General features: G+C 39.7%; 1 protein-coding gene across 8 annotated transcripts in view; it reads left to right on the forward strand.

The window, feature by feature from the left end:
* Positions 1 to 14,499, forward strand: part of ENPP2 (ectonucleotide pyrophosphatase/phosphodiesterase 2) — a 108,001-nt gene that overhangs the window by 78,383 nt on the left and 15,119 nt on the right. For 6 of the 8 annotated variants that reach the window (XM_047725974.1, XM_047725966.1, XM_047725969.1 and 3 more), the window contains 4 exons: positions 1,927 to 2,014; positions 2,181 to 2,268; positions 3,394 to 3,578; positions 6,271 to 6,322. In XM_047725974.1, coding sequence (XP_047581930.1) covers positions 1,927 to 2,014; positions 2,181 to 2,268; positions 3,394 to 3,578; positions 6,271 to 6,322 — 413 coding nt within the window. The remainder of the gene's footprint in view (positions 1 to 1,926; positions 2,015 to 2,180; positions 2,269 to 3,393; positions 3,579 to 6,270; positions 6,323 to 14,499) is intronic. The other 2 variants (XM_047725968.1, XM_047725970.1) reach the window with 1 other exon arrangement.

Below are 14,499 nucleotides of genomic sequence, written 5' to 3' on the forward strand. Positions count from 1 at the left end.
AGTGCTGAGCCAACACATCTCTGTTTTCTGGATCCCAGCCTCTTGGTGTCTCTTTGAAGTCTCTCAGTGCATCTCTGTGTGGTGTCTCTCTCTCTTTCTCTCTCCTTTTACTTTTTAAATTTACAACCTAGTCTCTATTCTTATTACCTATCAGGTCGAAAGTGTGCCTGGGACATTGACTTACCACAACTGGACTGATTTGGTCTGGGTTGACAAGACTTACCCTGTAGCAGCATTTGTAGAAGAGTTTAGAAAATGTTGTTCATCTTAAAACTTCTGTTACTGTGGGCATGTTTTATATTGCCTTAAATATTTCAGATGTTTGCCTTCTTTTGAACTATAAAAGACTTTCCAATATTTAAAAGACTATTTCTTGCCCTTGAATCTGGTATAGGATGTGTCTGGAAATTCTAAGCACTTCCGCAGAATTAATCATTAAAAGTTTATCCATTCTCAAACAGACCTGGCAGAAGCCCTTTTCCACTCAGTCTTGCTCTGACTTTCTCCTTAAGAAAAGCTTTGTGAGCTGGTCTGTGGTAATAATTGAAGTACTATATACACTCTCGTTAGGAACTTCAATGAGTTTATAAGGGAGCGAAGATGATGAGAAGATGGTGGTCCTCTAGAAACTGACATTAGTATGAAACACCTGGTGGGACACATGTGACAAATACATAAATATCCTACGGCAATTGTCAGGGGGCTACACAGAATTAAATAGAAGGGTTATGAGGAGAGACATCTGAAGACCAGAAATTATTGAAATCATTTATAATGGATATAGAGCATCTTCATGGAATAGTTAGGAAGATGTGGAAGACATGGGCTTGGCTGAGTGTGTCCTCTGCAGAGCCTTTTACATACGGGGTGGCTTGGAAAAGAGAGCAACTTCAGTGCAATTGGTAGGCTGATAATGATGAAAAACTGGGAGTTGAGCAGAAGTAAGAGATGATAGCAGTTGACCAAATTAGAGGAGACCAAAGCCAGGTATTTTAATCATCAGCAAATCTTTTTAATTCTTGCATTGCAAACTCTTGCATTGTTGTGTTATCATATGCACATATCTCATTATCCCAAGTGGAAAGTTCTTTTTCTAAGAGTGGGGTCCCAAATGTTCAATTTGTTTCCCACCAAGCACTTTAGCTCCATGCAATAGACCCAGTAAATGCTTACAAGGATCCATAGAAATGGGACCCATGAGAAAATTGGTATTAATAAACATTAAAGTGTTTTTGGAAAAGTGCTTTGTGACACAAAGCAAAAGGCATCTTCCTGTCAGGGAGGAAGGTCAAGTGGTTTTGATGCCTAGAGAGCAATGTTTTCACTTGCTCTTTCTAAATAGAGATGTTTTCTAGGTGAGTCTGGGCTTTGGTGAAATATGTCACTATTATATGTTAGGTTTACCACTCAGTTATACTCAAGTATACTCTGTAGTTGTAGTCTACTGATAGGTAAATTTATGTGAAATATTTTTATAAAATACAGACCTCCATTCATTGATGAAGCATCCCATGTTGTAATAGCAAGACTATTATGGCCTTGGCATTGTTCACTCCTATATCTCTATCACGAGGGACAAACGTGGCTCCAGAGGGGAGAATCTTACAGTTTTGGAGCTAGAGAAGCACATAGGCAGACAGAACATGACCTTTGACAATCACTTTGCTCGGTGCAAGCATGAGGTAAGAGGAGGGTACCTGATTTCTGTTCAGGGTTCCCATTTGTTGGGGACCAATTGTCAAAATAAAGCCACTTAGGGAAAATAAATAGCATCATTTTTTCAACACTGCAAGAATGATACAATTAAAATAGAGACAAATATGCCTATAAAATCTGCTTCTGAGGGATATTTTGTGTGCCTAAATGGGCTTTTTCTGAGGGCTTTCATGAGAAATCCTGGCTAATCCTACAATTATTTCAATGTAGGAAACCTTTGGATGTATATAAGAAACCATCAGGAAAATGCTTTTTCCAGGGAGACCATGGATTTGATAACAAGGTCAACAGCATGCAGGTACGACCACAGACCTATGCATTGAAAATGTATTTTGGTGATTCTCAGGAGGGCTGGAGAAGAGGGGCATGAATGAAGTTATACAGTATTCATGAACAGGGGAGGGGTGGCTACTAGATAGTAGCAATGTCTAACTGTTTTTGTTTGTTTTCTTTTCTTTTGGAAGACTGTTTTTGTAGGCTATGGCCCAACGTTTAAGTACAAGACTAAAGTGCCTCCATTTGAAAACATTGAACTTTACAATGTTATGTGTGGTAAGTCACTTATTTAATCAAGGCCAATGAAGCAATCTGAGTTATCGTATGAACTTCCTCAAGGTCAGAGAAAGAACTGAGGTGTCTGTTTTCTAGGACCACTTCACCTCCCTGCCAAAAAAAAAAAAAGAAAAGAAAAAAAAATGGTGGTAACATGTCCATTGGTTCAAAGGACAGAATCTCATCCCCTTCTAAGGCTCCTTTGTCTTCCTTTAACAGTTGACTAATGGGGAGTTTTCATAGTGTTGCTGTTGGCAGCCTCTGGTTGATCTCACATCACATTACAATCTGACACCACTGGTCAGAGACCTGGTGAAGCAAGAAGAGTTCTTCACAGAGCTTCCCCACCTCCATCTCTCGTGCTGTAGCCCAGTTAAACTGTTGCCAGCTCGCATCCTGGCCAGCTATTTATGTGATGCTAATTATTTTTCTTCCTTGAGCTTCTAGTCGCTGAGTGAGGACAACTTTTCCTATTTAGTAAGGGAGTGCCAGTCTGGTGGTTAGAGGGGGAGTCTGAAAGTCGGGTCTCCTGGGTTCTTTTCCCATCTTGGCTGCTAGCTCTCCCCTGTCCTGCCTCTGAGCTTAGGCAAGTCACTGTGTGCCCGCTTGGCAACTGTTCACTTGCTATGAAATCAGCCTGTTCATTTCACAGCAGCCTTTCAAGGCACCGGGCCAAAGCCTCCTCTTCTCCCCATACTTCTGTGGAGTGCATTAGAGGGCAGGCTCCAGATTACTTATTGATTATAAGTCTCATTTCAAAAGCTGGGATAAAAAGTCTCAGTGCCGTAGAAAGGCATTGACCCTGACGCTGGTAGTCCCTGTAGAGGTCACAGACATAGCCATAACTAGGCAGGGCCCCGTTCCTTCCTTTTTTCTTTTTGGGGATGTCTCTCTCTATGGTCAGGCAATGACCGTGGCTATTTCAGAAAGCTGTGGCAAGACATGATCAGGCTAGCGTGGTTTGGGAACTAAGAAGAGAGTGCCTACAACTAATTTTGGCTTTATCCAATTGGGATTTGTGTTCAGAGTTTTCACATCCTTGGAATATAAGTGTTTTCTACGCTTACTGAATCTCATCAAAAAATGTTTGTAAAGCACCTGCCTTTATTTCTTTCTTCTCACCAGATCTCCTGGGCTTGAAGCCAGCTCCTAATAATGGGACCCACGGAAGTTTGAATCATCTCCTGCGCACTAACACCTTCAGGCCAACCATGCCAGAGGAAGTTACCAGGCCTAACTACCCAGGGATTATGTACCTTCAATCTGATTTTGACCTGGGCTGTAACTGTGACGATAAGGTAGAGCCAAAGGTAGAAATCATCTTTATGTTTATCATGGAAGAACTTATTGGGTGTAGAGCAGTGTTGTCCACTAGAATTTTCTGTAATGATGTAAATGGTCTGTATCTGTGCTGGCCACTGGGCAGATATGGTTTTTAAGCTCTTGGAACAAAAATTTACATTTTGTTTAATTACTTTAAATTGAAAGAGCCGTATATGGCCTGTGGCCACCATTTTGGGCTCATAGGTATAGAGAACAAAGGGAAAAAGTAGAATTCATGATGCTGTTCTGTAGAGTCACAATTCCTAACCAAAGATGCTTTCTTTTTTTAAAGCTGGATCGTGTGTCTATCTGTCATGGTCCCAATAGGAAACAGATGGCCTATTCACAAAGGATTTAAAGAGCATTTAAAGAGATTATGTGAATTATGTTTAACTGAAGGGGTTATTTACACAGGCTGGGCCGGGTAGAGGCAAGGTAGTGAGGGATGGTATAGCACCCGGGAGGCTAGTGGGGTGTCAATCCTGACCTTGAACAATAAAGGGACTAGAACATGGAGAGAGAACTATATAGGGAGTAGTTACGGGATAGATGGGTGCTTCTAGTACACCGCAAACTGGTGGGAGGGACCTGGCATTATTCACTCCTATATCCCTATCATGAGGGACAAATATGGCTCCAGAGTGGAGAATCTTACAGTTTTGGAGCTAACGAAGCACAGAGGAAGACAGAACATGACCTGTGACAAATGCTTTGCTTGGTGTAAGCATGAGATAAGAGGAGGGTACCTGATTTCCTTTTAGGTAGGAAATTGTTTCTCTGTAGTTCCTCCCCTAATGCCCCGCTGGTGCCTTGTGTGGGTGGAGGCTGACAGGGAGCTGGAGAGCAAGCTGGCTTTTTGGTGCAAGGTCAGTCTCCCGGGGTGCAGAGCAGGGTAGAGGTGGGTGCAGCATAGATGGGAAGGAGGATGGTGCAAATAGAAAACCACCCAGCACATTGTGTTTGGATAGTTTTTGAACACCAAACTGCAAATGTTAAGCAACAATTTGCTTATTGAATTTTATATTGATCAAAGACCTTTATAGTTACCAATCCGTGCTTTGACAGCAAGAAATAATCAGCGTTACCACACTGAGTTGATGTGATTCCAACGCAAAGCAAAAAAAAAAAAAAAAAGAAAGAAAAAAAATCTGTTATTTTTGCATGTGTAGTTTTATTATGGATAAATGTGTGAACCTTCTCTTAGACCTTGGAAAAATGGAACATAGTTCTCCTGCCTGCCCTATCCCCTCCTACTATTTCCTACCTTCCAGGATTCCTAGGGACCTGGGAGCCACAGGATGGGAAAAGCTCACCACTGGAGGAATTCAGTTTGCTCTTCTTCCCCCATCCCCTTTTATCTCTCCTTCCTACTTTTGCTCCTGACAAGAACCAACAAAGCTAATTACTGTAAGGCAGGTAATTTCTTAGACCTGAGCTGCAGGTGTTGCATTGCCAAAGGCAATAGGAAGTGGCCTTTGAGTTGGATTCCAAATATAACTTTAGAGGAATCTTGTAGTTGTATCTTGCTTTCTGAATTACCTTTCTTCTGGAAAACAAGAAATATTTTGCATTTGTTATCTGAAACCATTTTAGACAAATTCTGGATTGTCTTTATGTTGGTCTCTGGGTTTTTCCAAGACACTTCATTCTTTTTCTTTAAAAAAAAAAAAATCCAGACATCCTGAGAAGGTATACAGATTAATAAAATAAATACCACAATACACAATTCATGAGAAAGAAAATGTCACAGATTCTGGGGAAGCTCTATGTGTATACCCTTCCTGCCATTCCTACTTTGTTCCTGCCCCAAAGGTAATTAGCATCTTGAATATAGTGTATATAACTGCCAGGCAGGTCTCTATACTTCTACTCCATACATATAAATCTCTTAAATAATATATTAATTAATCTTTAACATAGTTCCCTAAAATAATTTATACTGTAGTTTTGTATGTTATACATTTGTATGTAAACACTATTATATGTGTCCTGCAATTATTTTGTTCATGTTTTGAGATTTATGCACATTAATACATAATTTTAGCTCATTCATTTTTACCTCTAATAGTTAACATTTAATTGTGTAAATATACCATAATGATTTTATTCATTTTCCTATTTGAGAACATTTGGTAATTTCCAGTTAGATCCTCCAAACAAGGCCGTGGTAGACATTATGGCCCATGTTCTCATACACGTATGCTAGAGTGTCTCTAGGACATATAACGAAGGATAGAGTTGTTGAGCCATTACTTTCCAATCTTAGAAAAAGTGATTTTGTTCATTAGTTTGGGAATCACCTTAGTGTACCTAGGATTAATCTGAAATGTTGAGGTAATATTCTAATCAGTTTACATATCTAAGTGCCCAGATAACCACTCTTACCAGGTAGTTTGGAACTTGCTTCCATGATTATCCACAGCCTTAGGGAAAGGAAACAAAGTCATGGAGAGATTAAAGAAGGTGCTCGTGATCATAGATCTCCTAGGAGGTGGAACCTGGAATGTCAGCTTGAGATGCCCATAGTAATTCCTCCACAGAATTTACGGAATTTAGGGTCTTCTTTTGAATTTAGCAAGATGCGAAGTAGAAAGAAGCCTGCAGGAAAGACAGGACATTTCTGATTTGCCTTTTTTTTTTTTTTTTCCTCCTTTCCTTTTCTGGTTTTCACACATGAAGAACAAATTGGATGAACTCAGCAGACGCCTTCATATAAAAGGGTCTACAGAAGGTGAGGAGTGGATGGGGGAAAACAATCAGATAAGTTTTCGTTTTAGTTTTCAGAGATTGAAGAGACTTCTTATTTATTTCATAGTGTAAGCATCACATTTTTGAAAAGTAAAGTTTGGGTTGTGACGTGATTTTCATATACATCTGGCAAAGGGTATTGGTTTATTCTGCGTATGCGGGATGCCGGTTTTTTATAGCCGGAAAAATGCCGTTTGCTTTTTTTGTTTCTCAGTCGCTTCTAGGCTCTCTGAACAAACAGGCATAGCACTGTGATCTGGTTGGCCGTAAGTGAAGGTGCTGATGGGGACATCTACGTAGGGACTGGAAGTCACAGTAACACGTAATTGCAGCTGGTACCTATGAGGGAGCTGAGGTACCAGAGAGGCAATGATATGTCATGGGGAAAGACATGCAGAACGAACCAAATCAGAACTCCCCCTTTCCAGAAGGATCCTCTTGAGGCCTCTAACTCATTCTCCTCTTATTTTATGTACAAAAATACAATATACAATGATAACATGTGGGTATTAGTCAACTTTTGCAAGCTTATGACTAAAGAAGAAAGTCTCAGTGGTTTGTACCAAGAAAGCTGTATTTCTTGCCGGCATTTCGGGAGGCCGACCCTAGGCCCGGTATGGCTGTGGGTACACTTTATTCTGGAATCCAGGCTGAGGGAACAGCCCCCCCCGCTGGGGCACGCCCTTCTTCCAGAAGAGGGAAGAGAGGAAGAGCAGGCCCATGAAGTGATCCTCAGTGCTTTTGCTTTTATGAGGCGTTTGTCATGACGGTTCCTGGTGCACTGGTAAAACCAGAGCCCTTGAGACCAAGGGAGCAGGGAAGTCTTCTTTCCACACGGATGCTGTCCTGTAAGACACGTGCCTATGGGTGGTCATACGTAGTCCTTTCCAGAAGGGCAGTCAATAAGAAGGAACAATAATGCAGGCTACCTTGCAGGCTCTTCCTTCTGGTATCGAAATTCCAAAAAATGAGGTTAACATAGAAAGGGAGGGAAGGGCTTCAGTGTAGGTTACTACAGGACGTGGCGTAGCTTCTTGCAACAGCAAAGGAATGACAAGAAGTATATTACAAAGCAGACAGAACTCACACACTGTGGCTCCAAGTCAGGCAGTGAAGAGAGACACATTGTCGAATTCTCCTGAGAGCATTATTTGGGTTATTAGCTTAGGTGGGGCCTTGTTTATCATATGTGTTGTTTTCAGTCTGATTAAGTGAAGGACAAGGAAACCAGTAGATTTTATTTACTTGACTCACTTTCCATTTTTTTTTTTTTTAAAGATTTTATTTATTTATTTGACAGAGAGAGAGATCCCAAGTAGGCAGAGAGGCAGGGGGAAGCAGGCTCCCTGCTGAGCAGAGAGCCCGATGCGGGGCTCGATCCCAGGACCGTGGGATCATGACCTGAGCCGAAGGCGGAGGCTTTAACCCACTGAGCCACCCAGGCGCCCCCCCATTTTTTTTTTTAAAGAGAGTGTGAGAGAGCTTGGGGGAGGGGCAGAGGGAGAGAGAGAATCTTATGCAGACTCCACGCCCAACACAGAGCCTCACTCTGGGCTTTGACCTCAGAACCCTGAGATCATGATCTGAGAGGAAATGAAGAGTCGGGCGTTAAACCGACTGAGCCACCCAGGTGCCCCTTACTTTCCCCCCCCTTTTTTTTTTTAAAGGATTTTATTTATTTATTTGAGAGAAAGACAGAGGCACAGAGAAAACACAAGCAAGGAGGGGGCAGAGGGAGAGAGATGGGCAAACTCTCTGGCAAGGTGGAGAGCCCAAGATGGGGCTCACCTCAGGCTCCATCCCAGGACCCTGAGATTATGACCTGAGCTGAAGTCAGACACTTAGCAGACTGGGCCCCCAGGAACCACCACCCCCCTCCCGCTTTATTTGCCCTTTTGATGAAGATTTTCATCTTCTTCTTCCTTCCCTTTCTGCCTCACGGAGCCCACAGACTCTTGGGTATGTAATTGGATAAACAGCTTTGAAAATAGGATTCAGTTGGTAGAAGGTATGCACATCCTTCACAAACTAAAAGTGATTTGAAATGTTTGACACCTAGCTGCAAGTGAACTACACTGTCATTATACTTAGAAAAACGGAAACGTTGCCAGGGTCAAAGGGTACAGAGTCTCATGATCAGAGTTTTTCAAATATTCAGTCACCAAGGCAGAGCAATAATACTAGATGTTTCTCCTCTAGAAGGCACTCACAAAATAGTTAAATATGATAACTTAATGGACTCTTATGTTTTTGCTGGTTCAGGCTCTGGCTATTCATGATACTAAGTCATTTCCATTTTGGGGGGAAAAAAATCCTGCATTTAACTTGGTGGCAGTGTGCTCATGTGACAAAACCAGTCTCATGACTCAGCATAAACAGTAGTCTCAAATTTCTGAGCATGAATATAAGTACCTTCTAGGTGAAGCTCAGACTTTCAGGGCTGAAAGGAGCTATAGTTAGTGACTTTTCCTCCTCATTGCTCCACTCAGAAGTCAATGTAAGTGTCTTATTTCAAGATGATTTCACATCCCTGAAGCTTAAAGCTGATATGCTTTCATGGAACTAGACCTTCCCAGGTGTGAGTTGAGTGCCAGCCTGGGACTGGAAACTGATTTCTCTGAGAAAATTTGGTTCTGTCAGCTGTGACACTGATAGTTTCGTGCATATGGACATCACACTGGTGACAGAAAATTTTAAGGGAGAATCATGGTAGCCTATCTCTTTGGTCTGCCTCTGACCTAGCTGGATAGTCTTTAATGGTACAAGAGAGACTTTAGCACTAGTACATGGAATAAAAATAATTATATACCATTATCTTATTATGTGCAAAGCATTTCCTTGTTTAGACTCTGGATAATGTGTAAGTCTCTGTAGTCTCTCCCTTGTCTTCCTGTATCTCTGCCTCTTGGTCATTGGCTGTCTCCTCATGCGGGTCCTATCTCAGTCATTTATGAAGCTACAACATGACATTTTCTTTGTCAGAATTCTCTCCAGTCTTTATGGTGTTTCTTGGGTCATAAATCTAGTCTCCCACTTGAAATCTTGGATGTGTCCTCTGCTAGAGGAGATCTTCATGAGGTTGAGTCCTTGTGTGTGTGAGCACATGCCGATGTCATGTTCAGAATATCACCTCTCCCTTCTGGATATCTTTGAATATATGTCGAGACTTTTAAAGGATTTCGTAGACCTAAAGTCCCATACAAATTTAAAGTTGTATTATTTTTATTCCTAGTTTTTTTCCTTAATACACCTATAGGTAGCTAATTTTTTTTTCATAAGAAATCATGTAGTTTGCACATTCTGTTCGTAACCTTCATATGTGGCTATTTTAATGTCATATGCTACAGACTTCCTCACACATAATACATGTGTACAAGCTGTACATCACAGTAGTGAAACAACCCAAGGGATACTTGAGGTCTATTAAATTAATCTCAGGCAGTATTTTGCTGTAAATATTTAAACTGTTACAGGATCTAGTCTTTCACTAAAATGTAGAGGAAAAAACATAGATAACCTTCAAAGGCTGTGATATAAACTGCTTGCTAAAGCCTTAATATTTTTAGATTTGTGGAGATTTCTGGATTTTAATTGCATGACTACTTTTGTTTCCAAATCACACGTATGTCATGTCTTAACAAATTTGCTGTGCAATGAAAACTTATTTGTTTGAGCCATTGAGTCAATAGATGAATGAATGAATAAAATGGAAAATTATAAATTTCTTATAGCAAGCAATTTGGGCACCATAGCCAGGTATAATTTTCACTTTCAGAATAATTATACTATTTATCATTACCTTAGTCTTTCCTCTATTTACATTGGTATAAAAATGTTTTATAATTTGTTAGATTAACATTCACTATCATCTTCATGAAGAAAGGAATTAAAAATCATTTTAACACCAAATATATTGGACCCTTTATCACATACAATGAGAAGGTAGTTTAGATACAAAATGACTGAAACACTAATAACTCTTGTGAATTTTAAAGCAGAAAGGGACTAGACTAGCAGGGAATCTTCTGTGTAGCTCTTTTTGATGCTGAGATCTTTTAATTTTTGTTATTTCTGGAGATGTTATCTATGCTAGAGAAAGGAGATATATTTGTGTTCTCTGTGTGTTTATCCTTCTGTGTGGGTTGTGGAAGATTTGGGAGAAATAAATAAATAGTATAATTCTTTATGATTTATAGTAAGATTCAAGATGAATTAGATGGAACATACACTGAATTTTAATAGCCTCTGCCTACCAGTATTCCTGGTGCTGTTGAAGTTAAGCATATGCCTTTTACAAAATCACTGCAGTTACAACTACAACCACCTTTTGGGTCAAGAGTGAGCTAGGTGCTTTACCTCCTTCATCTCTAAATAGTGCAATGTCCCAGGGAGATATGAAGCTTTGGGAGGTTAACGGAATCGCAGAGCTTTCAAGAGGTGAGATGAGATTTGACTTCAGTTCTATGTGGCACTAAAGCCCTTGTGCTTTTCTCTGTAAATGCTTCCCATTCTAAGGGCTGATATGAAGAGAAAACATCAAGAGAATCTCAGTGCTTCTCAGGGTCTGGAAGTGGTTTCTGATGTACTAGATGCTTTGATACAAATTGCTCTTCTTTCTTTAAAAATTAATAGATTTACTTAAATTCCAGTTAATTAACAGATAGTGTGATATTAGTTTCAGGTGTAAAATTTAGTGATTCAGTACTTCCATACAACACCCGGTGCTCATCACAAATTCTCTCCTCAATTCCCATCACCTACTCAGCCCATCTCCCACCCACCTCCCCTCTGGTAACCATCAATCTGTTCTCTATACTTAAGAGTCTGTTTCTTGGTTTGCCTCTCTCTTTTTTTGCCCTATGATCCTTTGTTTTGTTCCTCAAATTCCACATATGAATGAAATCATATGGCATTTATCTTTCTCTGGTGACTTATTTTGTTTAGCATAATACTCTCTAGCTCTATCCATGTGGCTGCAAATGGCAAGATTTCATTATTTTTCATGGCTGAGTGATGTTTCATTTTATATATATTATTATATATATATTTCATTATATCTTTTTTTTATCTATTCATCAGTCAATGGACATTTGGGCTCTTCCCATAATTTAGCTATTATAGATATGCTGCTATAAACATTGGGTGCATGTATCCCTTTGAATCGGTATTTTTCTATTCTTTGGGTAAATACCTAGTAGTGCAATTTTTGGGTCTTAGGGTAGTTCTATTTTTAACTTGTTGAGGAAACTCAGTAATGTTTTCCAGAGTTGCTGTGCCAGTTTGCATTCCTACCAAAAATGCATGAGGGTTTCTTTTTCTATACCTCCTCACCAACACCTGTTTCTTGTGTTGTTGATTTTAGCCACTTTGATAGGTACGAGGTGATATATTGTTGTAGTTTTGATTTGCATTTCCCTGATGATCAGCAACGTTGAATATCTTTTCATGTGTCTCTTGTCTGTATGTATTCTTTGGAAAAATGTCTCTTCATGTCTTGTTCCCATTTTTAAATGGAATTATTTATTTTTGGGGTATGGAGTTGTTTAAGTTCTTTATATATTTTGGATACTAGCCCTTTATCAGATATATCATTTGCAGGTATCTTCTCCCATTCCTTTGAGTTTTGTTGATTATTTCCTTTGTTGTACAGAAGCTTTTTATTTTGATGAAGTCCCAATAATTTATTTTTGCTTTTGTTTCCCTTGCCTCAGGAGACATATCTAGAAAAATGTTGCAATAGCAGATGTCAAAGAGGTTACTGCCTGTGTTCTCTTCTAGGATTTTAATGGTTTCTTGTCTCATATTTAGATCTTTAATCCATTTCAAATTTATTTTTGTGTATGGTGACAGAACGTGGTCCACTTTCATTCTTTTGTGAGTTGCTGTCCAGTTTTCCCAACACCATTTGTTAAAGAGACTGTCTTTTTCCATTGGATGTTCTTCCCAGCTTTGTTGAAGATTAATTGACCATATAGTTGTGGGTTCATTTCTGGGTTTTCTATTCTGGTCCATTGTCTATTTTTGTGGCAGTACCATACTGTTTTAATTACTACAGCTTTGTAGTATAACTTGAAGTCCAGAATTGTGATGCCTCCATGTTTGTTTTTCTTTCTCAAGGCCCATAGCTGTTCTTATTAGCTTCTCACCAAGCATGACTCAGGCAGAACTCATGCCTGGGAGTAGCCAGATCTTCATTCCAGTATGCCTATGCCTTCCTTAGATAACCCAGGAGTTAGCATCGATTTGGAGGCTGCCCAAAAAGCTAAAGAGGAATAATGGACCAGGAGGATAGAGGCCTACATTCTGGGTACTGCTTTGTAGCTGAATTATCTTGGACAAATCATGAACCTCCAGTTCCTTCATTAGTAAAATGAAGATGATATTGATCTGGCTAGTGTATCTTTCAGGGTTTTATTAGGCAGGTCATATATAAAAAGTTAGTTCTTAAGAGTCATAAAGAACAGTGCTTAAAAAAAAAATAATACAATCATGCATGTCTTCAACAAGTATTTACCAGGTAGATATTATGCATTTGGTATTGTTAGAGGTAGAGATACAATGATGAACAAAACAGAGAAAATCTTTATCCTATTAAATTATTATTTTATCATGAGATTTAGCTGGTTGATGAATTACAGCATAGTATATTAAGGGTTAAGATAAGAAAGAACAGGACATTAACAGGCATTGGATCAAATCTCAGAGGAGGTTGACATGGCAATAAATGATAGCAGGCCCTTCAAGGGAAAGGAGGAGAAAGGATGTAGGAAAAGGAAAAACTTTGGATAGAGATTATGCGGTAAAATCCAACAGCATATTACGTGGGAGTGAATGTTTTTTTTTTTTGTTTTGTTTTGTTTTGTTTTTTAAAAAAAAAGAGACTAAAAAAGAGAGATTTTCATGTGGCTCTCAAGTCAGCCTCCTAATCTGTGGGAATATGAATCAGGAAGCTGAGGAGGGAAAAGAAATATAAACTCAACGTCTGGATGACCAAATTTTGGAAGACAAAAGAATGAGCCCTGAGGAAGTCCACACCACTTAAAAAGATTTGCCTCACAGTATTTTGCCAAATGTGGTATCTGGAGGAGAACCTTAGCAAGTACCCAAAATGCCAGAGACTACTGTAAGCAGGGAACTGGGGTATAGAATGAAGACTCTGTCTGGAATCTCATGGAACAGGAACCCAGCCTGAGAAGACATGGAGTCTAGACCCATATCAAGAAATAACGAGGAACGTATTTCACAAGTGGAGACTTGCAGTCTCCTCTCTGGGATGACTGGTCTCAAGATGAAGAGCTTATGTGTCCAGAGACTGAGACTCAAGTACAGTTTTATGGCTCAAGCAGGAACTCTTTGCTAAACAGAAATGCCATGGATGGTTTGTCCAAGATGTCTCAAAGAGTAGCAGAGTCAGGCTGAGACCAAGAATCAGTGGTTCTTTTCTACTCTGACAAACTGAAAAAGGAAAAATCTAAATTTTGACTCTGGACCATAAAACTTGTGTTTCTTTCTGCAAAGATTATTTCACCTCTTTCTTAGATGAAACAATTATACTTTAGGAAGACAATTATGCTTTGGGTTAATCAGGGAAATTGGTTAGATTTTAGGAAACTGTCAAAACCACTGTATTGTTTTTCCTTCATGCTGTATATACCAGTTAATAGTTAAGAAATAGTCACATAAAGATATGTTTGTGCTCAGCTATGTGCCCAAAACAGCAGTTGTGCTTAGCTTGGGAGCTATGATGAAGTGCACATTTCTTTTTTTAATTTTTTTTTCAAGATTTTATTTAATTATCTGAGAGAGAGAGAGAGAGTGCACACAAGTTGGGGGAGGGGCAGTGGCAGAGGGAGAGGCACACTCAGCAGTGAGCTGACATAGGGCTGGATCCCAGGACCCTGAGATCATGACCTGAGCCAAAGGCAGACCGTTAACCAACTGAGCCACCCAGGCAGAACTGAAGTGCACATTTCTCTAAATTCAGAACAGAAGAGTGAATAGAGATGGAGAAGCTCAACTGGGGAAATCTTTCAGAAGAAAGTGAATCTTAACGTATCACTTTCCCTTTTGTCCCTCTCTTCCTCGCTCCTTCATTTCTCTTCCATGGGGCTCTGGACAATGTGAGTGTGTTATTTGTCATCCACATTTGAGTATGGAAAG

The sequence above is a fragment of the Lutra lutra genome, chromosome 4 (genome assembly GCF_902655055.1).
Source record: "Lutra lutra chromosome 4, mLutLut1.2, whole genome shotgun sequence".
NCBI lineage: Eukaryota > Metazoa > Chordata > Mammalia > Carnivora > Mustelidae > Lutra > Lutra lutra.